The sequence below is a fragment of the Pezoporus flaviventris genome, unplaced genomic scaffold (genome assembly GCF_033815535.1).
Source record: "Pezoporus flaviventris isolate CSIRO_AGI_PZ_B2104156 unplaced genomic scaffold, CSIRO_AGI_Pfla_v1 ptg000001l, whole genome shotgun sequence".
Classification (NCBI taxonomy): domain Eukaryota; kingdom Metazoa; phylum Chordata; class Aves; order Psittaciformes; family Psittacidae; genus Pezoporus; species Pezoporus flaviventris.
Window position 1 is genome coordinate 6441207 of NW_026892549.1, and position 27956 is coordinate 6469162.

At 42.9% G+C, this 27956-nt stretch overlaps 1 protein-coding gene across 7 annotated transcripts in view; it reads right to left on the reverse strand.

Annotated features, from left to right (window-relative positions):
• Nucleotides 1-2918: 2918 nt before the first annotated feature.
• HEG1 (heart development protein with EGF like domains 1) overlaps nucleotides 2919-27956 on the reverse strand; it is a 57395-nt gene continuing 32357 nt past the window's right edge. For 5 of the 7 annotated variants that reach the window (XM_061472888.1, XM_061473219.1, XM_061473060.1 and 2 more), the window contains 10 exons: nucleotides 25356-25475; nucleotides 23653-23747; nucleotides 22282-22340; nucleotides 21646-21806; nucleotides 19154-19288; nucleotides 13794-13836; nucleotides 13649-13686; nucleotides 12958-13045; nucleotides 11344-11518; nucleotides 2919-9847 (listed from right to left, as the gene is read on the reverse strand). In XM_061472888.1, coding sequence (XP_061328872.1) covers nucleotides 9698-9847; nucleotides 11344-11518; nucleotides 12958-13045; nucleotides 13649-13686; nucleotides 13794-13836; nucleotides 19154-19288; nucleotides 21646-21806; nucleotides 22282-22340; nucleotides 23653-23747; nucleotides 25356-25475 — 1064 coding nt within the window. In that variant the 3' untranslated portion in view covers nucleotides 2919-9697. Of the gene's footprint in view, nucleotides 9848-11343; nucleotides 11519-12953; nucleotides 13046-13648; nucleotides 13687-13793; nucleotides 13837-19153; nucleotides 19289-21645; nucleotides 21807-22281; nucleotides 22341-23652; nucleotides 23748-25355; nucleotides 25476-27956 lie in introns of those variants that run through there. The other 2 variants (XM_061473138.1, XR_009746911.1) reach the window with 2 other exon arrangements.

Below are 27956 nucleotides of genomic sequence, written 5' to 3' on the forward strand. Positions count from 1 at the left end.
GAGTTCACTTCCACTCTTACCTGGTTGTTCTTGTTTATCATGATCACAGTTTGGGAAGTGTGAATTATTTGCCATGCAAAAGGCAGCAGTTCCCCCAGGAAATAACGTGCTGAACAGACATGCCCTTGCACATATCAGATCTTTTTGTCTCTGCTTGCCCTTCCCTGTCCATTCTGTGATGCACCAGTAGTCACAACAGCCTCTTCCCAGGAAGAAGAGGGATGACAGGCTGTGTGTGCCGCATTGCTTGACAGTTTGTAGGGGAATTAGTAATGGAGTCTTGATGGTTAAGGAGAAGAGACAGAGAATTACCTGAACAGGAGAACTGATGTCTGTGAAACATCAGCAGCTCTAATGCAATTATTAATGACATTATCAAGCACATATTTAAATGATAGTTGACTGTTAATCCAGACTCAAATAGCCACAGCAGTTGTGAAGTCCCGTAAGGAATTACAGAGAAAACTCTCTTCCAGATACAACTAAATAACTCTCCAGAAGCTATAAAGCCAGAGCTGTGCATCAAGGCTCAGACATGGCAACCAAGAGCATAGACATTGTTATGGATTGTTATGTGATTGTTGTGGAATAAAGTATGCTGTACTTAGTAACAGAATTTTTTCTCTTGATCTTTGTTGATGGCAGGAAAATGGAATATCAAAGGTAAAAGGCCTCATTTATCTATTAGGAGGTCCATAGTCCTTTGCGGCCTCATTCAGCTGTAATTTGCATGTAATTAAGGGGCAATCACGCTGCCAGAAGACATACATTCAAGTAGGAGCAAGTGTCTTCTATACTTCTTTATAGTATCTATCTACAGATAGATACTACAAAGTATCCATCAGATGGATACTTTATTCCTCTTTATTTTTTTCAATCCTATTCCTTACTAAATTCCTATATATTTTACTACTACATATGTAATTTGGTTCATCCACTGCACATTACATACACAAGTAGAAATGTATGTTTCGATTAGCTATAAGCTTAAAAAAAACCCTCCAGAAAGTCTAAATGAAAGTGCTATACATGCAGATTCACCCATGATCAGGGGAAGCAGATAAATACCCTTCGACTTCTTTTCAAGTGATCCACAAGATGGTTGAGGGCACACACTGGTGGTCTCAGAGGTACTGGTATGCAAATCTGAAGTGGGAAGAACTGTTAAATCATGTTCTTGTCTGTATTTGCAAGGGTCTTTTCCCTAGTCTTATGACAATGCTGTGACCAGTTCTTTTGCACTGCCAATTTGCTTAAAAGACATGGATGTCACACATAAAACAGAACAACTTGCAATGGTATTGGTAACAAAACTGAGACACTGCTAGCAGTCCTTCTCTTGCAAATGAACCGAACCTCAGGATTTAATCATGTTACTCTCTCCATTATTTTCTCGCTGGAGTCTTACAGGACAGGGAGCAGGCATATAACACAATTCTGTACTATATCCAAGTAAAAAGTAGACTATACGTTTCAGAATGTAGCAAGATTACCTGGACTTTTGCAAAGCATTTGACACTGTAGCGTACAACATCCTTGTCTCTAAGCTGTAGAGACATGGATTTGACAGATGGACCACCTGGTGGATAAAGAATTGGCTGGATGGCAGCCCCTGAAAAAGTTGCGGTCAACAGTTCAATGTCCAAATGGAGACCAGTGACAAGTGGCATTCCTCAGGGACTGGTATTGGGACTGGAGCTGTTTAACAACTTTGTCAGCCACATGGACAGTGGGATTGAATGAACCCTCAGCAAGTCTGCTGACAACACCAAGCTGTGCTCTTATAAGAGCAAGTAGTGGCAGGACAAGGGGGAATGGCTTTAAACTGAAAGAGGGTAGACTTAGATTTGATATTAGGAAGAAATTCTTCACTATGAGGGAGGTGAGGCACTGGAATACGTTGCCAGAGAAGCTATGGCTGCGCCATCCCTTAAAGTATTCAAGGGCAGGCTGGATGGGGCTTTGAGCAACCTGGTCTAATGGAAGGTGTCCCTGCCCATGGTGTGGTGTTGGAACTAGATAATATTTAAAGTCCTTTCCAACCCAAACCATTCTATGATTTTATTATTCTATGAAGATATTCTAGACTCACCATTTCTCTGCAAGTGTTATTTACTTCATCTAGGACAGCTGTCTAGTGTGGGGTCTTGTGACACTACTGTCAAGGGTGAAGGTTATCTTACCATGGGGGCAGCTACTCTCTGCTAATGCTTGTATATTTTCATGTTTACTAGAGGAGCCAAATGGTTGGTTCAAATAGCTTCAATCTGCCACCTAAGTTTTGATAAAGCAGATGAATCCCACCTTAGTCCCAGATGAGCATACCTGCCATTATTCCAGATGCTCTTCCACATCACACCTCTTCCCATCAGGCTGGGCTGGACATTGTGCTCATTTGGATTCAGGGTATCCTCTTCTTTCTTCCTCTAAGAGACACTCAGATATATGTTCTTCACAGTCCCCTGTGGAGCTCGCTGAGGCAGGACTGATCTCACTGTGGTCAGGTCCAGTCCCTTGCCCTTGCAAACAGCTATGCTGCACCGACCTCTCCTGAGGTTTTCCTCCTCTCCAACACACAAAACCCCACAACCTGACTAATTCTCTTGCAATTCCAGTAAGATGAAAAATTAAATTGATGAAAAAAATAAATTGAGCTGCTTAATGCTACTTAATTAGCTTCTTAATGATAAATGTATCAGAACACATCTTGTATTTCAGCTGAGTAGAAGTTCATTTAGCACAACTAACAGAACATACTCATTTCTTCTTTGCTTTTCATTTTAAGTATTCAATCACCAAGCACCTCAAGAAGAGCAGAAGAACTATAAAATTTCTTGTTTTCTAGATTATATTTCCAATTATAGTTGTGTATGAATCTCTTTACAGGGAAAGCTAAAGACAATGAAAAAGCTGAGACATTGTAATATTCATAGCTTTATTGTATCCTTTTGCAATACTGACTAGAACGCCAGATTTAACAATATTGGATGAAGGTATAAAAATAATCCAATCCTTAAAAATTATATTTTGCCACTACAGTACTGTATAATTAGTGGAGTCTGAAAATATGATAAAACTTTAAATAATACTGGTTTGGAAAATGTCCTCAGGACCCCAATGACTTGGAAGCAAACATTTAGAGATACAGAGAATGTAACAGGGCAATAGCATGAACATAAAGCAGGTTTACACTCAGGTTGTTAAAAGAAGCACAAACAAATGCTGAAAATTTACCTTTTGAAATAGAGCTTACAAAAGGTGAGCTTTACTACTGCAATTCTGAAAGCTGCTCAAATAAACCATTAAGATTTTACACACCAAGTTTTGACCTTCTGTTAGGAAACCTCAAATAAACCATTATGATTTTACACACCGAGGCTGACCTTCTGGTAGGAGGAAGTCAGGTAGAATTTAACAGGTCTTAAAACAAATCACTGAGTTTAACAGAATTTCCTTTAAAAAAGGAAACTATTGAGTATTTATTCTGTTGGTTTTTTTGTTTGTTTTGTCTTTAAACTAAACCTACCCTAGCTGATTTTATTTGAGACCTTTTATGTCAGGTGAATTCTATGGCACTGTTCAACAGAAGTGATCAGATTTTACTGTATTCCATGGGACTTTTCCATATAGGATTCTGCAGATCTGGGAAGCGGCCTGCTGCAGTCGTTAACCCAAACAAGACTCTCATCCCTTCTAGCATTTTACCAGAATAAAGACCAAGGGACTTAGCACACTTACATCCCACTTCTGAGGAGCATCAGGCACCCTTTCTATGTTTTTCCTCAACAAGGATATTATGCACATGCACAACAAAGTAGACACAGAAGAGGGGCTATCCGACATACAGACCTTACAGTACAGGAGCCACACCCACTTCAGATGTTTACTTCTGCAAAACACAGTCATATTCCTTGCTTTGCTTCTTTTTTCTTTTTTTTTTCTTTGTTATTTCTTAGCCCTTCATGGATTTCTGTCCTGATTTTAATTTCAGTAGTACAAGGGAATGAAGAATTAAATACACTTAAATACACATTGCAAAGTTCCTGAAATCTTAGAGGCACACAGTGAATGCCTCTTTTGAAACTGAGAGATCTTGCTTCATTTCTTAAGAGACAAGTAAGAGTGAACTGAATAGCTGTTTTTATCTCTGACTAAAGAGGAAGCACCTCTACATCCCTTGAAGATCTTACACAAAAGACAACAGGTTGGCTGATCAGTAAAACGACTACAAAAAATTCACATCCACTCTCTTCTCAGGAAGGTGTTTCAATCTGTTTTGGTCAATCTCACATAATACAGGTCCTGCTACAGTAATAAGTATACTTTAAAATATAAATAAAACATGGAAAGGCAGCAACAGTATCACAGAAATAGGCAGAACATGGAGCTAGGGGAAAGCATATATAACACACAGGTGGAATAATTTAGGCCTAAAAAAAATCGATTACAGTCCATGTGAGAGTCACCCCAGCCACTATAATGAATGCTGGATTAAGTCCTTTGTGTGTAAAGAGGAAAAAACATTAGTCAGCATAGGAAGAGTATATAAGTAAAATGCATCTGTTCTTGTTAATTTAAGGAAGAAAACTGAAGATTAAACATCACTATAAGGGAACAAGAAGTCCAGCTGGATTTGGAACGGACATGGCCATTGACCAGCATTGGAGACAAGTCCTAGGGAAGTGCTTGGTGTCTGCAGCAGTGTCCAGACCTGCTCTGCTGCTCACTCAGGTGCCAGCAAACACCCTTTAAAAGTACTAGCACAAACAATTACACAGTGACAAGCACCTCCCTCTAACTCAAATTTATTGCTATTTTTAAAAGCTTTTTACTACCATGTAGTGTGGAGGCAAACACCTTTTAGAAGGCTGGTCACAAGGTGTTACTCAGTACGTGACCGTGACAGTGAGACCTACGGGAAATGCTGCAACAACGTGATTCATTGCTGCTGTGTTACATAAATGCTGTAAATGTGGAAAGAAAAGGGTGTCAAAATCCTCTCTTCATATAGCCCGATTCAGGACTGTGAGGTTTCAACAGTACGCAAAAGGCCTCTCATTTTCCCAGTGCATCTGGGAAGGCTGGCCAGAGAGAGCAGCAGTGCATGGCTGACACAGGAAGGCTGCATGTACGAGCATCCCTTTTGAATAGTCCCTCAAATCTGCATTTTGCGGCTCTGTTCCCTGGGATTAACTCTCCTAGGCTTACTGCCAGAGGTATTTCTGTGGGTGAAGGGCTTTTGTTACCACAACTGGCAGAGCACCATAGTAGCAAACACGTGCCTTCCACATCTCCTGTCAAGCAACAGAATTAGCATTTTTTCCAAAGTTAATCAAAAATACACCCACACAACTGCCTATGGGCCCTTGCTGACTTCTCCCCCAGCTTTCCACAGCTGACAGGAGCAAAAGAAAATTTCTATGCAGTGTTGGTGTAGTTTTTCTTCCTTTCCTCACATCTGGCTGAACCACTTGCATCCTCCCTAGAAGAAACATACCACTTCTATCTTGTCCTCTTGGATAGTGGAATAAAAATTCCCCTTGGCAAAAACATCCAGTGTGCTCAAAATTTGAAATTTGGGGTAGCTAAAAGTAGTCTAAATAGTCTAAGATGCATTTATTTGGATATCCTATGGGAACTAAGATACTGAACAGAGAGGCATCTGCACTTAAAAATATTGAGGGCACATGGAGACCCTTCTCACATCTGACAGGAGCCATAAGCCCCACTCCACTGCCAGAAGGTGTTTAGTTTATGGGAGACAAAGAGGAAGCAGGCAAATAGGATCCTGGTGGCAGCTTTAAAAGAGGCAAGCTGTACAGAAACAGGTCACATACCTGCTGTGGTTGGGTGAGCCCATTGCTGCTGGAATGTGTTAGTAAACAACTGCAGTAAAATAATTACCATAAACTAGCAAAGCACACTGCCGTGTACCCCACCCCTTCTACCCAGAAACACTGCAGTGTGGGACGTGGCAGGGCTGGTAGAAACCTGGGGATCTGAATCACCTGGGGCTGCATCTGCTGGCTCCACAAGGATTTCCTGGTTCACATGTGGGAAAGCACCTGCACTCACCCAGGTGCTGACTTTTGCCTAAATCCTTTCCTGTCCGCTGAGCGGGGCCTCCTACAACACCCAGAGAAGGTGCTGCAGGTCAGGAGAGACCCTTTTCCTCCTCCTATAGACTATGTAGTGGCTCCATGACTCCTCTCTTACCAAAGCTAAAAAGAAAGTCAGCCTGCAATGGATAAATTCTCATAAGAAATTTTCCAACGTTTACCTGCTTTGACAGAGAGAAAATTTCAGTGCAGTAAAGGTCTCTGCTTTGGAAAAGGCCAAGTTTTGCAGTCCTCAGTCAGAAAATCCTGCTGTGTTTATTGAGACTCTTTCATTCCAGATACAGCTTTAAGAAGGATTTGAAGATCGTTGAGAAATTAAAAGTAATTGCTTGCAAACTTTTGTGTGATCTCAATAAGGAACAGCCCTATCTTATTTCCACTCAAATCCCTTGAAATTTGCTGTGAGATACAGACCAGGAGTTTTGTTCATATAGTCCATGTTACTCTTTAAATGGAGGGATTGACCTGCAATGTGAGTTGGTATTTCCTACTTTGTACTTGGCACACACAGGCACGTTTCGCAGTCTTCAAAATAACCAAGCAGTTAAACGTGTTTGCCTATAAGCATGTGTTTAAATTCTTCAGTAGCTGACAAAATGCTGGCATGTGGTTAAATCCTACCATCATTGCTGGGACACTCTTCCTTTTTGCTCAGCTGCTTTAGTAAAGATGGACAGAGCCCAGTGCTCACCTATATGCCTTGGACATAGACTTAACATGAATCCCAGCTTCCTCTTTGCTTCTGTAATACAGACAAAACTGTCCTCCATACCATGGGAAAGGCAGTCTTTTAGGTCCTGGGAACTCTCAAAAACAGGCAACTCACTGGCACAGAAAGACCCTGCCAATGTCCTCTCTGAAGGATCCTATAGCACAGCAGAGTCAAGCCCTGAGTTTACATCATACAATGGGTCCTGTGCAGCTAAGATATCAGCTGCTAACGAAAGGAAGAACATCATTTATGGGCTGGAAACACCGATCAGCATGGAAGGGAACAGCTAGTTCTTCTGCCTTACCTATTACACTATTTTGGCTACTTAACTAGAGTTTTCCTTAAATACAGCTCCTTAGGCAGCTGCGGTTCCCATGAGCATCCATTCATTTCTTCCCTAAAGTTGAGATGAACAGGTGTACTGACACCTGCAAGGTTGATTATGGATCAGACAAGCATGAAGCTGCATGTGCGGTCACCAAAAGATTATGAAAGTGCAAAGGATAAGGATACTGCCCTAGGCATCCATGAAGATTTTTTAATTTTTTTGCAAGCTCACACTACTGTTTCTACATAGTAGATAAGGGGTGAGGTATAAAAAGACACTGTGCTTGTATGCTATGGCTGGTGCACCAAACTGTGTCTTCAAAGCACATTTGTGGTGTCTCTCCTGTCTTGCAGTTTTGAGGAAACAGAAACTTCTTAGCCTTCACAGCTAATAGATGCCTAGTGCTAGCTAGCTCCCCTTCCACTGGGTAGCTGTTGCTCACTTTTGATAAAGAGCACAACAGCCTCCAAAGTACTGGGAAAGGATCTGAAAACTCACACCATCTGTAGAACACGAGTACCTGCTCCCTGGTGGAGGGCTCCTAATCACCTCAGGTTTGCCTCTGGTGAGTGACCACACAACATATCTGAACTGCTGTTCGTACTTGAGGTTAGGCAGTTTGGAGGATGCATCCCATGATCCTTAGTGCTTCAGTGAGTTGAGCTACATTATGAACTTGTAGGCACTGTTTTTCAAGCATAGTGGGGAGAAGAGAATATCAGTGGCTATTTGCTCTTCAGTGAAACTAACTTATGTACGCACTAGAGAGATGGTGGGTTAGTGGCTAAGGAATTGTGCTATCTGTTATCCTCATACAAGCACAGTCACATTAAGGGGAAGGATCTGTATCTGGATGGGTTTGGATGTCAAGTTAACACTGCATTAAAGGTAAGCGGTGCATATACTTCCTTATACTTCCTGCAACCCCACGAAAAAATACAGCCTCAGCAGAGAATGAATTCAGGGAAGGACTTGGGGGTGTTGTTCAACAAGAAGCTCAACATGACCCAGCAACATGCACTTGCAGCCCAGAAAGCCAACCACAACCTGGGCTTCATCAAAAGCAAGTCAAGGGAGGTGATTCTCCCCCTCTGCTCTCAGGAGACCTCACCTGCAGCACTGTGTTCAGCTGCAGGACACTCTAGAGAGATGATCTTCAAGGTCCCTTCCAACCCAAATTATATGATTCTCTGATAAGTAAGATCTCTTTTTCAACACCTAGCTCGGAATACAGCCCATTACTGTTGAATTTTATCTTTGGTGAGAAATATAATAACTTACATTCTTCAGCTTTTGCCAAGACGATTAATATGAATTAACATGCCTAGGTGAGGAAATCTGCCTGGTATGAATCATTCAAAACTGTGATGAAAGCAAGCAAAACACTTCAACATAAGTGATATTTGTTCCACTAGGATTGAAAACATACTATTTTTCTCTCCCTTGAATACAACTGATTGCAGCGAGCCTTATTTTCCACAGTACTGAAAGCCTCCACAACTCCTACAGAAGTCAAGGTGGGCTGGGGAGGCTTGAAAACTATGTCCTGCCTGTAGAACCCAGAATTCAGGTTCCACTGCCAAACTAGGGCTATAGCGTTATTGCTCCTTCCCAGATTCTAAGGAGGATGCTGAATTCACAGCCCTGTGAGCAATTATTTAACATTATATTGCTGTTTCTAAATCCCTGCAGAGAAACAGAGTCCCATAAGTTCCTATACAGAAGCACTATGATGATGTATAGTGGCATCACTTCTGAGCTATGCTGGTTGGCAAAACATCATACTCGTACTCTTTCTGATATATGGAAAGTTTTCAAAGCAGTGCATAGGATCAACTTTGTCTTTTTTCAGTTAAAATTGTAGTAGTATGACTAACTTTCCCATACTCCTTGGAATCAACCAGCTCATGAATTCAGTTTACATTAACAGGCATCAGACTTCACCAAGGACCCAGCATTTTAAAGAATTTCTACCAGCAAGAAGGTTAGGGCCAGAGGACAAGCCAGCTTCCCTGTTGTATATGAAGCAGAAAGCAATGCAGCAATGTAAAAGGGAGTGGACAAACTTGCCCTACCAAAAGCAGTTGCACTTTGCAAAGTGAATCTTTGCCTAAAGGTTGGCTAAGACAAGCACAGTCAACAGAAAACAAGATCTGTAAACAAAACGCTCTTTAGTGGTATTCAGTGAAGAGTCCTAGGCATAGTTCATCTGCCTATACTGATCCATGCTTGCCATGTAGCGTAAAGTGAGCAAAGCAGCAGCACAGAACAAATCTGGAGTACATGTATTAACTTCCACCTGGGTCTTTCAGTGATGTGCACCTTGAGCCATTCCCTCTTCCTCCTTGTCCTTCCTTCTGCTGCTTAGGGAGTGCAACGATTCCTCAGGGCAGCAATGCTCGGCATGAAGTTCAAAGTCCTTCCTGTTAAATGGGAAGAGTAAGACTGATATGGGCTGAACTGCCCAGGAGACAGATTGTACCTGGGGATCAAGGGCCACAGAACTGTGTCAATCTTCCACTCCCTTTCCACTCCCTGCTAAAAATAGTCTCTTCTTCTGGTTTCATCACTAATGAAGGATGGATTGTATTGTCCAGGGTAGATGCATGAATGTCGAGATCCAGGCAAACCAGTGTAGGGAGGATAAAGTCCATTTCTTTCCAGTTCAGGATTTCTCAGTCCAGTTGGCTGGATTAGCAAAAAAATGAAATAAGAAGGGTCTTACTTGCACACTCAAATCCTCCTTCAGACACAGCCTTACCAAGTTTCCCAGCAGTTATTTGAGTAGCTAGAAGCAATAACATGATCACTAATGACCTCTATAACCTAGAATGATTTTTAATGTGGGAGCTATGCATTGCCTGAAGGAGCTTTTCTGATGCAATCTAGATTCAACACCTTGCCAATTAGCAGATTTGAAGTTTACCTGCCTCCATCAAATGCAGTCTAAGTGCACAGTTAATTTTTAATCCAAGGATTGTGCTGATGAGATCAGGTATGGAAATGACTCATCAAAAGGATATTGTCCCAGAGCCATCCTTGAAGGAAACACTTCTAGAAAATCAAAGTTAGTCATCTGCTTTGAGTATTACCTGGGAGCACTTCTCTCCCAATTAACCATAGGTACCTACTATCCCAACACAGGGGCTTGGATTATATGTCAAACACAAAGTGATCTGATCTCCCTTTCTCTTCCCTTCTCTTACTTAAGTAAATGTCCTGGGGACACTTGGTTGAGGAGCTTTGATGTCTAAGACCAAGACTGTACAATCCTTTCACCTGGTAAATAACATCAAGGCAACTGGTTTGATCTGGTACCGAGAAGATCTATACAAAACCCTGATGACCTACCACTTTCTGAAAAGCTCCCCTTTCTAGTTGCCAGCAAAATAAAAGTCTTTAAAAATGTTTAAGGAATGCATTTTTATTTCCAAATCTCCCATTCTTACTGGAAGCAAGAAGGAGAAATATTTCCATTTAGGCTGTGAAATCCAGTAAACTTGCTTACTGGAAAACTTAAAATACAAGCCAGAAAAAAAAGTATTGCTTGCTGCTTTCTGCTCTGGAAAGCAGAAGTCCAGAATGTGTGACTTATGTGAAATTCTGCAACCTTCACTCACATGAGTAACCCACACACACCTTAAGTACTTCCAGCATGTTGCTGCGGATTAGTGACAGATGATATAAAAGTATCACAGCTCTGAATACAGACATTAGCAGATGGTACCAACTATGACAGCAGGTCTTGTGCTTGTGATTTTCTGTGCCCTACACAGCCTATTACTCCTCCACTACTTCTTTCCTGCCACTTCAGAGCTTGAAAGGATGCTCCTTAAACACCCTTTCTGCTCCAGGAAATTGCCTGTACACTGGAGAAAGGAAAAGTGGAAGAAAAGAGGGGTCCTCAATGACCAGCATCTGCCCATATTGGGATTAAGTCCCCCAGGCAGAGGTCTCAACTTTTCAGCATCATCAGTGAGGGCAGATGTGAAAAAACTACCCACAAGGATACCTAGCAGTCTGCCCAAAACCTTTAACTGTCCTTCTTTAGGACTGGGTTTTTGGGGCATCTACCAAAATGCTCCTAGACATTTCCCTAGCACTCTTCCTAATGACATCTCATCAGGAATGTGTCTTTGCTGTGTCAGGGACAAAGGGTTAATAGTTAAGCTATGGTTTGATACCGAATAATATACATCTGTCATCTGCAACAGGTTCTTGGTGCTCCCATTCTCCTGCATCTCGATGGTCTCTCTGCCCCACTCCTGTGCCCGGGGATTCTTCGGATATTCAGCATATGGTGACATCTGGAAATCCCCACTCTTGAAAATGAGTTTACTTATGTCATTTTTATTCTTCCTGTTTATAAAAGAATGAAGGAAAATGAAAACATACAACTTATCCTGCTATCTTACATGCTTTTCTGACGTGATCTCAGAAGATTTACTTCTGTAATGAACCTTGACTGGGAACAAAGATCACTTCAGAAGGGCTGTAGTCCAATCCTCTGTTCCAAGGCAAAATTAGATACGAGGTCAGATTGTCCTACTGAGGGCATTATCAGGTGGGATTTGAAATTTCCAAGGATAGGGATGGCATATCCTCTCTGAGCAAGTTGTTCCACTGCTTCACTGTCCTCTTGGTGAAAAAGTTTTCCCCTACATTCAGTCTGAACCTCTCCTGATCCCACTTATGCCTGCTGTCTATTATAAATATGTGTATCCACCTGAGTCAATAAAAAAGTAATGGAAATCCAGGAGGAAAGAAAAACATATGGACGCTCCCATGGTCTTCAAGTCTCCAAGTGCTCAAGTATAGCACTTCTAGGCACTATGTCACTATGTCAATTCCTTAGAAGGAAAACCTAAATGGGGCTGGCCTGAATGACATCAAATGCCCCTAACATGATTACCATGTATGAGTGGACTTTGGCGACATTTCCAGTTCAAATTAGAGTACCCTCCAGGAAGTCACATAACCTGCCAAAGGCCAAGACTCATGAGAAGATCAATCCATCCCTGCAGAGATCTGGCCATCACACCCTTCTGCTGGTCACCCCGGCTCAAAACACGAGGGAACAAGCATATACCACTGCGCCAACCAATTTACTGCCACATCTGTGTTACTGATAAACCCAGTTGATAACTTTAATCAGAGAGCTTTGAAATCCTAGATTTGGGGGCTGAAATGAGAGGGAGAGGGTGTTACTGCAAGGAAGCCCTTTTCATGATATATAAATCATGAAGCGGAGCTTCCTTGACAGGCTTCTAGTCTGAATCTTGCTTCCAGTCCGAATCTACCTGCTGGTATGGGAGCTGCATGTGTACATGCATGTGTGTATTTGAGTAGGAGACACACAGAGTAAGAGCATATGCAGGACTTGTCCATAAAGGAAAATGAAAATAGCCTTAAATACACTCAAATACCACTTCAGCAATGGCCAGTAATCGCTACTGTTGACTAAACTTCTCTTTTCTACTTAGCTTGCATTTTTGGAGACTTATTGCTGCCTTACAGCTCTGAGGGGGAAGGACTCTTTTGAATCTCCATCCTTAGACAATGTGACTGTCAGGCACATGCTTAAGAGACACAGAGTTCAATTTTTTTTGGCCTGGTTGGTGGAAAACAGAAATATATGTCCCAAATGAAAGCACAGTGCAATACTTCAGTATCTGATTAATCCACCTGCTTAGCTATCCTGTGTTTTGGTCCATCAGGGTTCATGTGTAGAGCATTAAGTGTGGTGTGACCCACTGAGAAGATGCCATGGAGGAGCTGGGGCTTCTGGTGGTACCTACCGGCAGCAGGTGACGATAAGTGCTATGCCCATGATAAGCAGAAGTCCACCTCCTGCAGCTGCAATCACCACAGTGATAAGCTGATATGCTGCAGACAAGAAAGACAGAGACTCACTTAGAAACAGCAATGTAGCTGTAAATTCTACTGTAAACATGTCCACAGTCCTCATGCAAAGGGACTAACTATTTATATCCCATCTTTCCTCCCTCTGCAAGCAATATTGCCTTAAATTTCTGAGTGAAATGGATGGAGTTGGGATCTCCTGCTAAAGGGAAAACAAGGTCATGTTTCCCCAGAGGACAGATTACCTTTACTAATAAATCAGAATAATTTAAATGATATTTCATGGATTAACCTCTGAATACCTTGTTTCAAGAGGGGGGTTGGACCAGATGACCTTTGAAGGTCCCTTCCAACCCAAACTATTCTATGATACTAAGAGTGCCCTCCATACATGATATCGTGACAGAGTATCCAGAGAAAAGGACATCTTTCTTTAGAAGATAACACTGACAACTTTGACAAAGAAGGTCAACAAAATAATTCTCAGCAGAAAATGAAGAAACAAAAAAACCTGACAAGAGTATTCTGTACCTATTGCATTTTAGACACAGTCATCTGCAATTACTTGCTTCAAATCTCCCATTTCTGACACTGTAGAAATTAAAAGAAACAAAATTTGGTACTTACGGTTTCCACAGTTGAATCCACCTAAGCCAAATGGGCAGCTGGTAACAGAACACAACATGGAGTTTCAGTGGCTTAGTTGTGACAACAGGTCACCAAAACAATATTCAAAAGGACGTGGACTAGGAGGAGGGAACAGTCACCATACCTCACACAGGTCTCATTTTCCAGCTTATATCCATCTTCACAGGCTAAAAACACAGAAAAGAGAAGGGCCATGAGCACCACGTAGCGGTGCACGGAAGGCATTTCCCATCGCCTCTTCCCGCGGCAGCCTCACCCCGGTCAACCCTGAGACTGACATGCCGGTCTGCGCTGCTGGCACAGAAGGAACGCCATGCACTCTGACGTGATGCAATATTTGCTCTGGTTTAGGCGAAACACCGTGCACTTAAATTCACCTCCCGCTGGCTTTGACAGGACCATTTCAGGACTTCCTGGCAGAGCTAGCCCAGAGCCTGGCTCAGGGTAGGCGGCAGGTAACCTAATGCCCAGCGCAACCCCTTCTTGCCCAAATGGAAACCCATGCACACTTGTACTGTTTCCCACAAAAGAGCAGTGTAAAATATCTGCAAGTTCCTCCAGTTTTTGTTTTGAAACCTAGTTTGAACACTGTTATTTTAGAACTGATGTGCGTTATTTAATTAAATTTAAATGTTAGTATTGCAACAAAATGTTACACAGACACAGTTAGGATAACCTGAAGCGGTATGTTTTGCCTCATGCCACCTTTTTTCCTGTTGTTCAAATTTGCAGCTAAATTAAATTTTGAAACGTAATATTTTACTATAGAATGGAAATAAAATGTACTAGGCCTAAATAAGCCAGAAAACTGCTATGTACAAAATATTAGCAAAAAACCTAAAACCATCATTTTGAAATAAAATCATTTCTGTGCTTACAGACAGCTATCTCATCACCTGAATTATGCAAGAAAATTATGCTACCCTTCTGATGAACACTAGATGTGATTATAACATTGGACATACATTTATAAGGGCTCCTGCAGATCTGCTGCCTTTCACAGAGGCAGTGGTCACTCAAAGACCTGGGTAGGAATGACACAGACAGAGTCGTTTTGGGTAGAGGGACAAGCCAGGGCTAGGACATGCAGCAGCCCTTGGGGTCTGCAAGACATCACCCAAGCATCTGGGAAAGCCCAGATTGTTAACTGAAAACAAAAATGCTCATGGACTCCCCCCCCCCAACACTATAAGCTTAAAACTGGTGAGGTGGCACCTCCCAACACTACCTTCCCTCTGCCCTGCTCTCTAACTGTATGGAAAACCCAAAGCCAAAAGCTCAGCCACCCCAGCAAGTGTGAGGAAATCTGCAGGGAGAAAAGGGGGCTTCCAGCAGAGGTCTCAACTAAGCGGCAAAGCCCTCACCTCCTCCGCTGCTGCTCTCAAATACACACCAAATGCCTTTTTGCCTCTGTCACAGCCAGCAGCTGTATTTTCAGAAACACTTGACACAGACAGGGAGGGAGGAAGGAATAAAAGAAGGACAAATGTACAACACTGTCCATTAGGATGGGCTGTTGTATCATAGTAAACCAAGAGAGAGCACTAGTGTACTGGCTGGATTCAGAAGTTTATGGTTCTTCCAGCACCAATAACAAGTGATATTGATGCCAGCAGGGAGCAATGCAACTGTGAACTCCCCTCATAATACAGGTCACAGAACTTCCCTAAATTTAATTCCAGTTTCAAATCAAATAGTTGAACTGGAGCTACATTTTGGAGAACCATCCAAGATTGATTCTAATATTTTCAGTTACAGACAATCAACCATAACCCTGGGTCAGATGCTCATGAAGTTAATTTCCCCAGTCATGAAAAACATTCACCTTCTTTCTGGTCTGAATTATACCAGTGTCAAATTCCAGCTTTTGGATGTTTACTTGCTAGATTGGAAAAGGTTACATGATCACATTTCTCCTCCTCACCGTCGAATCACTACTTTAATACAGCCAAGTACACAGAGATCTCTGACTCTCCCTAGTTATTGCAGCTTTTCTCTGAACGCTCCCAGGTTTTCTTGGACCCTTTTGATCACTGATTCCCAGAAATAGATGTCGCAAGCCCAGGGATAACAGAACTTCCCCTCTTCTGCCTGTCTGTGCCCCCTAAATGCACCCAGAGACCATATTAGCCTTACAAGCCAGAACTGGGGACCTCTTCTTTACCCACCAGGCCTCCTTCACAGCTTTGCCCCAGTCTCTACTTTCCAGGCGACACAACCCAGTGTGGCTGGCGCTCTGCTCGTGGTTGCCTTGCCTTGCTTGCAGTCATGCTGAAATACTGTTTGCCTACACACCATCTAAGTGTCTTGTGTCACTCATGGTGTGTGGACTCAGATGAGTGATGAATTCACATCAAGAATATTACTGTTCTAGGCCCAGGCTTTGTATGGCAACTGGCATCAACAACGATGAGGGATTGATGTCAATGGCAGCTGGTCTTGCACTCCTTTCTCTGCCCTATATATCCCCACTACTCTTCCACTAACTCTTGCACTCCATATATTCCCCCAGAGCTGGGGATGGGGAGGCTAAGGCTCTTTGTATAGCCCCCTGCTGCATCTCATCATGATACTTTTTGCACTGGATTTATTTTTCTCTCTTTAAGATAGTTTCTTTGAAATCAAGGAAGAGTTAAGAGCCTCAGCCAACAGACAACTAGGACAAAGGTAGTAAATCCCAAAGGGTCTTTGCCTAGTTCATTCATAATATGGAGGTATTAGAAAATGAGACAGGAAGTGTTGCTCCTTTCACTTGCTAATAAAAGAAAACCAAAACCATTATGGATCAAATGTTTTACCAAAGCAAGCCACAAGATCAGGCAATAATGAGATCTACAGTAAAGTGGAGGGAAGAATCACCTCAACAGCTCAGTGGAGTTGCCTTCCCCAATGAGCGCAGCAGTTGCATGTTCCCCAGCCCCAGCCTGTTGCTTGCACATTGGAGAGACCTGGAGGAGCCTGCAGGTAGACGATGGAGCCCAACCTAATCTCTCCTGCTCAGTAACATGTGTGGGACACATACAACTCAAGCGGCCTCAAAGCTAGAGTTGTGCCTTGGGCAAGCACATCCCTGGGACCCCATGGGCACACAGCTCCAGGCCAGGAGGCTATAGGGGCAGTAAAGAGGAAAAGCAAGATCCTGAACATGCATATCTCTGTCTTACTTAAATGCTTATTGCTTATATCTCTTCCTCTCCTCAACCCTGCCTTTTCCTGACACTTTGCTTTCTCCTCTGGCATCTTTCCTGCTCCTTTGAACATGCTCCCAGGAGAGCTCAGACTGTCACGCTCGCTCAGCAAGTTTTAAACATGAGCAGGGAATGGAGGAAAGGTTTAAGTGTCAGGGGCCAAGCAAAGCTATTAGGTTGTGCTTTTTTTTCTGGATTCCATCGCCTTTGCCTTCCTGAAAGAGACTTGGGTGTCTCTTTGGAAACCTGCTTTGCTGCTCCTTGTTTCACTTCAGTAACACTCATGCTATTAAAAATAGCATGCTGTTGAAAAGATGGCACACTGGGTTTGTTGCTCTGTTTCTAAAACAGCCCTGAAGATACCAGGAAGGCTGAAAATCATCAACGACCCAGAGGCAGACGAACTGCACACAAAGAGGTACCACGACCAACATGTAGCTCAGAGGCACAACTTTTCCTTGGTCCAGGAGGTGGTTTTTCAAGCATGCCCCAGGGGACAGCCACTGCAAGGCCGAGCAGAACAATCCCCGAAGGTCAAGGTGGCTGATCCTCCATGTCCCAGCGCCTCTCCCAGCCACACTCGCCTTCCCACGGGGGAGACCGGACAGGGCAGCACAATAGCCATTTCCCTCTTTGCAAATACTATAATTGGAGTTACTGTGCCACATTTTCATGACCCACAATGAGGGTCGGATGCTCAGGAGACCTCAGTTCCTGTTTAGTCACTAAGAGGGCAGAGATTTTCAAAGAAGCCTGCATATTGTATGCTATGTTTATCAGAAAATAGACCTAAATACCAAATGAGTGCCATAGCTTGGCTTTTGAAAAAGCCTTTAAAAATCCCAAACCACCTGGTTTACCCAGATAGGAACAAAGTGATGCTGTAAATCTGGTAACTTGCCAGAGCATGGCATGATGCAGTCGGTGCTACCCTCACTCTGCTGCAGCCTAAATTCCGCATCAACCCTGTCCCTCAGACACTCTCAAGCTAGTCAATAAGATGTTTCTTACTGACAGCGCAGAGCTGAAGGTGGAACTGAGGCCTCGCTATACGTAGGTAGAGATATTTTCATATTTTGCACAACAAAAAATACCTGTAAGTAGGAACTAACCACATGTTATAAGACGTTAGATCTCTTACCCCTCTGCAACCATCGCATCTGAGTGCCTCACAGCCTTTCAGATATTTATCTTCACAACACTCCTTCACAAGAGACACGGACAGGAAAAATGGAGTAATTTGCCCTTGGGTTCCCACTGTAAATGATGGAGCTAGAATTGAGCAAAGCCTCCCAGATTTCAGCTCAGCTCCCCACTCACTGAGTAAGCCCTTCTCTGCCTCTCAGGGTTCAATGGAGATGGTCAGTGTTTCCTAATAGAAATCCTTCTCCCAACATACAAGATGAAGGGAGGGAATTAAAACACGAAAGAGAAAGATTTTGGCTAGAGCCATAGGGCAAAGGAAGGTCACCATGGCCTGGAACCTATCTCCGTGATGTCCATACCAGAGCCTGCAGTCCATGAGTTATTTCCAGGCACATTTTTCTCACTCTCTGATCAGATTTGGAATACATAAAGCATCTCCTTCTATTTCAACAGCAACCCAGCAGAAACTGCCAGAAGCAATATATAATCACTACTGCAATTCTTATTGATATGTCATCAGAAAATTGCATTTCTTAAGAAGACCTGCAATAACTGCTGGAACTAGGGATGGACACCCTGATCCTACAGAAGTCATTCTGACCATCAGCACATAGACAAAGACCTTGTTTAAAATACAGCAAAACTAGATTTCATTATCTGAAGAGCAGCTAAATAATAATATAGTACTTAAGCTTAAAATTTCTATTAGGAACCCACCTGAAAAATAAATCAATAACTTTCAGGTACTTATTTTAAAAATATTGATGATGTCTTAATATAGGCTTTTGAGTTCAAAGCACTTCTACAAAGTTCGCTGAGAGTTCAGACAAAATCAAAACAACCAGAGGCACACGTCATCTCTGCTCTGTGCCACTGAACTGAAGCCCAAAGCAGTCAGGCCCCTTTCTCCCTCTTCTCAATCACTGTGATTCACAGCATGCTCTAGAAAGAGATAATATTATTCCTAGAGAGAGACTGTATCTTCAGTGTCTGCTGAAAAGTCCCCTAACTAAATAAAAGAAACTTGAGCTGCTAATATTTGCTCACAATATTGAGCTTCTTGCCTTCATAGTGGCACAAACACACTCATTTCTACTGGAACAAAAAGTTTAAGCAAAATTCAGGCAAAACGCGCTGTAGAGAGCCATACCTCTGCAGGAGTGGTCCATCTTGTTGTATTTGAAGTACCCACTTTTGCACTGGCAGAGTGCAACTCCATCAAAGTCAGTGCATTCAGAAGTTTCCTTGTCACATTCAGGGTCTTTCTGCTTGCACAAGCTGCCAACTGTCAGGAGGAGGTAGCCAACATCAGTGCAGTTCTCTCTAAACCCACCATTACATGCATGTGCTTTCCTGGCATCACATTCAGCTCATGTGTTGCTTTAATCTCCTTTCTTTTTTTTCTTTTAAGTAGTATTTTTTACACTAGGAGACAGTCAACATGACTCTGTGCCACCTTTTCTTGCATATCTACCATCATTTGTAAGGGCCAATAGAAGGAGAGAATAATAAATGTTTCAGCTTGGAGGCAGAAGGGGAAATGAAAAAGAAAAATTTGGTTTGGCTCAAGCTGAAACACATTCACCCCTGAGATAGTTCAACAAATCATTTTTTAAGCTTATAGCAAGCAAAACATTTTGCTAAGCCCAAAGCAATTTTTTTTTTTCCATTTCAATATTAAGCACTGGATTTTTTTTCATTTTTCAAACAAAGAATTTGTCCTTTCATTTACATTACTTCAAAGTAGTGTTTTACTTCAGAAAGTCAGATTTACTTCAGAAAGTCAGATTTGTTACAACAAGCATTCAGCAAAACTGTGGGTAAATGATGAAAACTGTGTCACCAAATTTACATTTTTCACTGGGAGGTCAGACTAAATGGAATGAAGAAACAAAAAAAATATTCATGAGAAATAGGATTTTATGGAATACACGTCACTCATTTGGCACTCACCTTTTATGAACCTCTCCCTGTTAGATCCATCATATTTTTTTTTTTATCTGACGTCTTTTCTTGTAAGCGCTTACACAAGTACATAATTTGTTCCTTATTTTGCTTATTTCAAGTTAAAAGTAGACTTTAGCAGAAGCATTGTAATCAGAGGTAATGGCTAGATACAGTCTGAGAGAATCTACCAAAATAATTCAGGTAATTCAGTCCTTGGTGGAGTGCGGCTTTAAAGCACAGCATGTTAAAAGCGCATGCTAAATGTCTCATCTTTGTGTTTATTTTGCCAAAACAATCTGTGGGGTTTCCCACTACACCCAGGCTGAGTGGTGCTGCTCTTTATCCTCAAAGCCTCAAACCCTGAAGTCACAGAGCTCCATGAACAGAAGTTCTGTTGCAGTAGCCTGCCTTTCAAGGGTGCTCATTCCCTGCATCCTGCTGGTACCTCTCGCAGCTAAATCTCCTCTATCGCTCCCTCAGAAAGCAAGGACCAGGAGGTACAGGGCACAGGGCCAGCACCAACAATGGGGTCCACCTAGAGAAGGTCCTGCACAACACTCACAGAATCATAGAATTAACTAGGCTGGAAAAGACCTTTAAGATCAAGTCCAACTGTTACCCTCAGACTGCTGAGTCCACCACTAAACCGTGTCACTGAGGGCCTCATCTACATGTTATTTGAACACTTACAGGGATGGTGATTCCACTACTTCCCTGGGCAGCCTGTTCCAATGCCTGACTACCCTTTCTATAAAGAAATATTTCCTAATATCCAATTTAAACCTCTCCTGAAGCAGCTTGAGGCCATTACCTCTTGTTACTTGGGAGAAGACCAGCCACCTCCTCTCTCCATCCTCCTTTCAGGTAGTTGAGGAGAGTGACAAGGTTCCCCCGGAGCCTTCTCTTCTCCAGTCTAAATGACCCCAGTTCCCTCAGACATTCCTCATAAGACTTGTGCTCCAGACCCTTCACCAGGTTTGTTTCCCTTCTTTGGACCCACTCCAGCAACTCAGTATCAATCCCATAGTGTGGAGCCCAGAACTGAACACAGTATTGAAGATGCAGCCCCACCAGTCCTGAGTACAGGGAGATTATGACTTCCCTAGTCCTGTTGGCCACACTGTTTGTGACAACACTAATGTGTTTCTCAAGTTCTCTGTGCTACATCCACATTCCTCTTTGGCAGGTAAGGATTTGGTAACAGAAATCAAAAGCTCTTAATTGTGAGTCATTTTTAGACAGGGCATCACTGAAACTGGGCAGTCAGGAGAGCAGAGTTCCCCATATAGCCTCCAGTGGTTTCAATCAACTTCACTGAGAGGGTTTGTCTCTTGGCTTTCACAATGTTTCCCTGCCTCCCAGCTGCACCAGTGGAATTAAGACTTACGGTTTTTTGATCTGGCTGGGGCCCAGTGTCACATCCCAAAGATGAAAGGCTGCCCTACAATGCCTTCTAATCCCGTGTTGTGTGATGTTTTCACAGAGGAACAGATTTCTCACACATGTGGCAAAGATAAGGCTCAATATCTGCATCCCTTTCATACCGAGAGTCTCTTAAGATGACTCCCATTTAAATAAGATAAAAAAGATTCAGAGGGGTTTTTCCAAATGCCAAAATCTTTCTCTTTGTTATAGAAGAAGCCAAATAAAACACCCCTTTCCCCTCCCACCACAGTCCCTCCAGATGCTATTTACCTCTGTGGAGCGGCTTCAGGCTGGAGATGAACTGGCAGGCTTCAGTGGGGGATTTGCAAGCTCGAATGTAGCTTTTCACACTGCTAACAACGTCATAAAGAGTCACATTGGATGCTAAAGAGAATGTGGATTGCACTGAAACATGCACAAAATTCGTCTCCCTAACAGAAAACAAAACAAAACAGCCCTGAGTACCACAGGTCAGTCTGATGTCATTGTTAGCACCTTATACATAGGACTCTTATTAATGCATATTATACATAAAGCAAGCGATGCTTATCACAGACAAATACTGCATACATACTGAAACAGTCATGCATTGTAACAGTCCTCAGAAACAGGACAAACTTACATACAGAGAGGTTAATTTGGGGCTGGAAGGGGTGCTGGTAGCTAATTTTGAAACCATCCATAAATCCCTCCTGGGCAGCTCACAGGCCCATCCCCAGGCCCCTCAGTCCAGGAGGGGATACCAGGAGAGCCACACAAGATGATCAAGCATTCCCCATGCACTGACTACTGTCAGGTCAGATTACATCGAGCCCAACACCCACTCAGAATGGGGAATGTGGATCTCAAGTTGAACATCCTAAATGCTTAGGTTTCTCATTCTTCCCCCAGTAGCCTTAGCCTTACCTGGTTGCCTTAACTGTGGAGTGATGGTACCCTGGTAAGCCGGACAGTGATGCATCAAGCTGCAAAGAAGGAGAGAGCAGCTATTAGTAGCCATGGGGGTGAGGAGGGATTCAGCCCCGTGGGACACAGCACAGGATAGTCCTTCTGGGTCACCAATACCACCCCCTGCATTCACCAGAGCTGTCTGCTGAGGCCAAGGGGGCTCTGAGCATCCCAGCACTTCATCTGCTCAATAAGAAAAGTGTGTCATCCTGTTGCCAGCAAGGGATGGCTGAAGTCACCATTATGCCGTCTTGGACAGGAACAAAGGCTTGGGGATTTCAACATGAGCATCTGCCTGGAGCCCCACTATGCAATGACCACAAAGTGGGGCTTCTGAGGATGAGCCAGAAGCTAGTGGGAAGAGAGCCTTGTGCAAGGCCAAGATCCAAGTGGCACCCTCAGAGCCTGCACATCTTCCAAGGAGCCTCCTTCCCCTTGGATCCATGTGGCCATTTGTTTTCACTCCCCAGCACAAGCCAGGCAGGCAGCATCAAGGCAACTCACTCCATCTCCCCCCTACTTTTGTGGGATCTCCAAATCACCTACTCCAAAAAAAGTTGGGATGAATTGCAGCCAACCCAGCAACTGCTAACAGGTCAAATTCATGCATGCAATGACCTGGCTAAAAAAACGCACAGAGATGTACCTTTCCCCAGCCCAGGGTTCTTTTTGGAGCAACTGATGGCACAGCATATGGGGAACTAATAGCTCACCCACCACTTGCTCCTAACTGACTGAAAGCCACATGGCTGCGATAGCACGGCTGGGAGCTCTACAAAGAGGAAGGTATATTTGGGTGGGTGCTGCTGTTGAGCTTCATCTCATGGGGTTTGACTTAAAAGCAAGGTGTCACCAGCTGCAGTCCAACCTGCCCCAGTACCTGTAAAATATACTGATGAACAATGAAACCCAGAGTTACTGTTTTAATGTTTGACCTTAGAAGAGCACTAATGCCCTTTCAGGGTTTGGAGAAGGCAATGCAGCCAGCGGACACTAGGAGAGAACGTAGGCTACAGAAGCATGAACCCAGCCACATCACTTCACAAAAAGGGCTTCAGGATTTTCTGGGCAGATATGTTGTCTTAAGCCCCATAGCAGTCAGATCTCTCTGCTGCTGTCTTGACAGCCAGGGCAGAGAAGGGGAGAGAAGCATGATGCAGTTTAAAAGCACGCATCTTGCCAATCCTACTAGCTCCAGACCAGGATGGTTCGATGATTAAAAAGGCTAAATCCACACTAGAGAGTCTCATGGCTACCCATGACAAATGTAAAAGGAGCAAAGGGGACCTGTCTCATCAGCATTGACGAAGTCCTGACAATGACACTCACCATCGCCAGGATCTCACCCTCAACGTGGAGGAGCTCTGCATACTTTCCATGGGTAATATTGAGTTTCAGGGGCACCTGGCCAATAAATATTCTTACTAAAAAGGAGAATAAGACAAGTTAGTCAGAACACACATCTCCATACCATGTGTAACTGTGGTTTATCCACATCTCACATTTACATGACCGCCTGTCTGCATGGAAAACCCCTTCACACAGTGGACAGAAAACTCACAGCTTATAGTCACTGCCCCACTAAAGCAAATTCCCAGCCTTGGGATTTTTCCCAAGGTTTACGGCAGTGTTCCCACATCCCAAGTCAAACTCCAGAGCTCAGTGCTGTTCAGCCAGCATTTCACTGCAGCATTCCTACATTTCATATAGAAACACAGACTAATTTAAAAGGATCCCTGAGCACAGACAGAACTAGGTAAATTTAGCAACAAGACAGCTTTAGGTACCAAAGCTATTTATAATAATTTTGGGTAAACATGTCAAATATCTCACCCACCCCTCCAATGGAAAGAAAGCAAATGAGCAAGTCGAAATAAGCCACTGGAAAAAGGACATTTTAATTTTTCAAATTGTTGGACAGAATGAGCAATGACATTTGAAAAGAGGTCCAAAAGATGCATTTTTCCATTCTTAGATTGATATTTGATTCATGGCAGCAGAATTCAATAATCCGAGTTGTCCAGACTTGGAGAGATAATACCCCTAAATCTTGTACGAAGTGTCATGAGATACTCAGTGGAAATGAGAACTCAAGAGCTCAGAAAAACAGAATACCATTGCACACAACGTTATAAAGCCTCCAATTCTTTCCCATTTTTCCTCATACACAAAGCCTATCTTCAGCACAGATTTTATATCAGACAGCTATAATGTAACAATTCTCAGTAAAAAAGAGATGAGAATCACCCTCACAGTGTTTATATAATCTACTCATATCCCAGTTCGAGGCATAATCAAAGCAACTCTCTAAATTAGAAGCTGACACATTCCAGCTCGAAGAAATGTTTCAAAACACCCTTAAGGGACACCTCACCCATGTCTCCTTAGCAAAATTTCCATTCCTCTAATCCTTGCTGATTAAGGGTCAGAAGAAACCCTAGCAAAACAAATTCCACTTTACAATGAGACATTGTAAATCCTTGAGATTTAGAGTCCTCTAATAGAAAGGAGGGGGTCAGAACCTGAGTTCCAACTAATAATTGCGTTGCATGAAAAATGCTAAAGGTACAAAACAAGACCTTGATCTTACAAAGACTTTTCATGGCTGCTTAACTTTCCACACATGGCTGATCCCACTGAAGCCAGGTTACACAATAGCCCATGTCACTTCTCTCAAGTCAAGTGCCATCCCCACTGTTTGTAGGGCTTCGAGCTATGAGAAGCTGCTGAATGATTTCTGGGGGTTGTAAAACACATGAGGAACAGAAGGGGCACATCTGTCCTTAGTAACAAGCCTGAGCCCATCACTCTGTTGCTGTTTTTAAGAAACTCTGAGCCATCACTGTGCCTGCTCCCCAGCACAACAGCCATTAGACACTGCACTTGTATAAACAGTAAAAAGCTCTTGTTAAAACTGGTGGCTGGGAGCAACATTAAGCTCCTGAACTAGTATGAGCTTCAGTTAATTTATTTTAGAAGATTACAGATAATTACTTCCATCTTTTTCTTCACTGTTTTTTCACTTTTCTTACCTAAATTGCACTTTCCTTTTTCCAGCTCATAGCCAAGAGGACACTGACAAATATAAGAGCCATGGGTGTTGTTGCAGGTGGCCAGTGCAGGACAAGGGTTGGAAAGACATTTATCCACATCTACAAAAGCAGAAAAAAAACCCCAGGTTATAGTTACAGAATCACAAAAATCAACTGCTGGGTTAAAAAAGATCAAGTTGGCTCCTCTTCTCTGACCCCCTGAGCATTATCAGATTCTATATTGCATCATTTGCGCTTACTATTTATCCTGATGGAGCTTACTTATTCTGTTGGAGCTGAAAGAATAAACACAAACCACTTTCTCTTGAATATTCATTCAAAAGCCCTTGGGATCCAGTGTTGATGCATGTTAATATGAACACCCAGCTTGTCTACAGCGCTGCTCATCTGCAGATCTCAGAGTATTTTCCAAAGACAAACAATCTTACAGTTAAGGATGGAGAGACAGTCAGTGATAGACTTTGGACCATGGACTCCTTTACCAAAGGCCTGCCCTTTTCATCTAAGCCCTGTTTCCATGATCCAAAGCTAGTGCTTGAACACTGACGCAGTCTGTAGGCTACCCAGTAATGGTGGAAGCAGCCTTATCTGCTGTCACCATCTTTACTAGGGCTGCAGTTTCCTCCATGCCAGGCTGGGGTGGCCACAGCAGCGATACCTGCCTGTGCCATCACTTGTAATGCACTGTCTTCTGAGAGAGCGAGGACTTGGGGAGCACACACCAACTGAGAAATAAGGAGTATCAGGGGATTAATGAGTATAGTCTCAGATGCTTCATAGATGAATCAACTCAAACTGCAAATTGAAGAAGAGAGCTAATACTCCCCTTTGAAAAAAAAACATGTCCTGGTCAAAAATGCTCCTCTTGCTCTGCCTGTGACTCACACAAGCACAAACACATCACACACACATGCAAGGGCAGATCATAGGCAGGACTGTGGACTTGTTGGCAACAAGGCAGTACAAGACAAGCAAGACAGCTTACACCCCAATTGTAACTATTTTGCGGTTGCTAATGAGGACTGCAGCAGAGGCAAGAAGGATGGGCTTTGCAATTAAAGCACAAAGCATGAGAGCCAAACCCATGTGTGTGTATCTGACAGCACTGTGATCCCCATGGCATCACAGAGGCCGCGCAGACCAGAGTCCTGAGCCAGCCTCTGTGTTAGGACACGCTGTTGGACGCAATTACCTGTCTCAACTAGCCTGGCACGGCTACTCCACCATCAGCAAGGAGGAGATTTGCTGCTTCTGATATAAGCAGCCAGAAATGAGTGGACATATTTTAAAATACTGACTTTTCATTTTGCTGTCCTTCAGTTTGTGCTTTGTTCCATGGGGACCAGTGCAGCTTCTTCTCTCACGATGGTGAGTGCCCATGTACAGAGCGTTATGTCCAAGGTAGCAGAAGACTCTTTTGCATTCTGGTAAGTGGGAAACCTCAGTACTTAAAGAAAAGAGTAACTTGCCTAAAGTGTGAATTGCTTGATATAAAGGATATGCTCCCTTAATTTTTTCATTAAAAATCCATTCCTCTACAGTTTTGGGGTTTTGGTTTTTTTTTGTTGTTGTTGGGTTTTGTTTTTTTTTTTTTTCTTTCATGGAGCTGTAGCTATAATTAAAACCAATTAGCTTGATAAGTAACCTTTAAATACTTAATTATTGGATGGAATATATACCATTGCCAGTATTTCACTGAGATTAATGCAATTAGCACACACAATATCCTACAGTGGCATAAGGGCCAGGCTCCTGAACTTCAGACACACAGTTGGTTTCCACTCATATAAAACTTTGGTCAATGTATTTACTTGAGAAGATAAGGAGCCTGGCAGCAGTTATAAATGATTGTAACAATACACTCAGCAAGATGTACACCAAAGGGTAACGGGTTAAAACTTAAACAGGGGAAGTTTAGATTGGCTATAAGGAAGAAGTTCTTTACTGTAAGGGTGGTGAGGCACTGGAATGGGCTGCCCAAGGAAGTTGTGAATGCTCCATCCCTGGTGGTGTTCAGGACGGGGCTGGACAGAGCCTTGGGTGTCATGGCTTAGTGTGAGGTGTCCCTGCCCATGGCAGGGGGGTTGGAACCAGCAAGGTCCTTTCCAACTCTAACTACTCTATGATTCAATGATTCTATGTAGCCTGCCAGAAGAAGCAACAGGCCCTTGAGTAGGAGATGATTTAGTGATGTGGGGAGAAAACTACCATAGATCGTAGTAACAGAAGTTCCAACACAAATACCAGGTGCTGGCCAACTGCCTTTTCTCATGAATAAACTAAATATTGATTGATATCCAGCAACACTGCCAACTAATCAACAAATATAAAATGCATCCTACTCTTACCTAAAAGGCCAGTCAGCTTTATTTTCTTAAAATTTTCAAATTTCAGCTTACCATTTATAACAGAAATGTTCACCAGAATGCTCACCCTCTTCCAACAGTTCAGCTTGATTGCTAAACAGCTTAAAAATACCAACATGGAGACTGAGTTCTTACCCTCAAACCCTGCTGACAACAGGCTTATCATACATACATACATAACCCTTTGGAGACCCTTAAAGGGGGAACCAGGTGT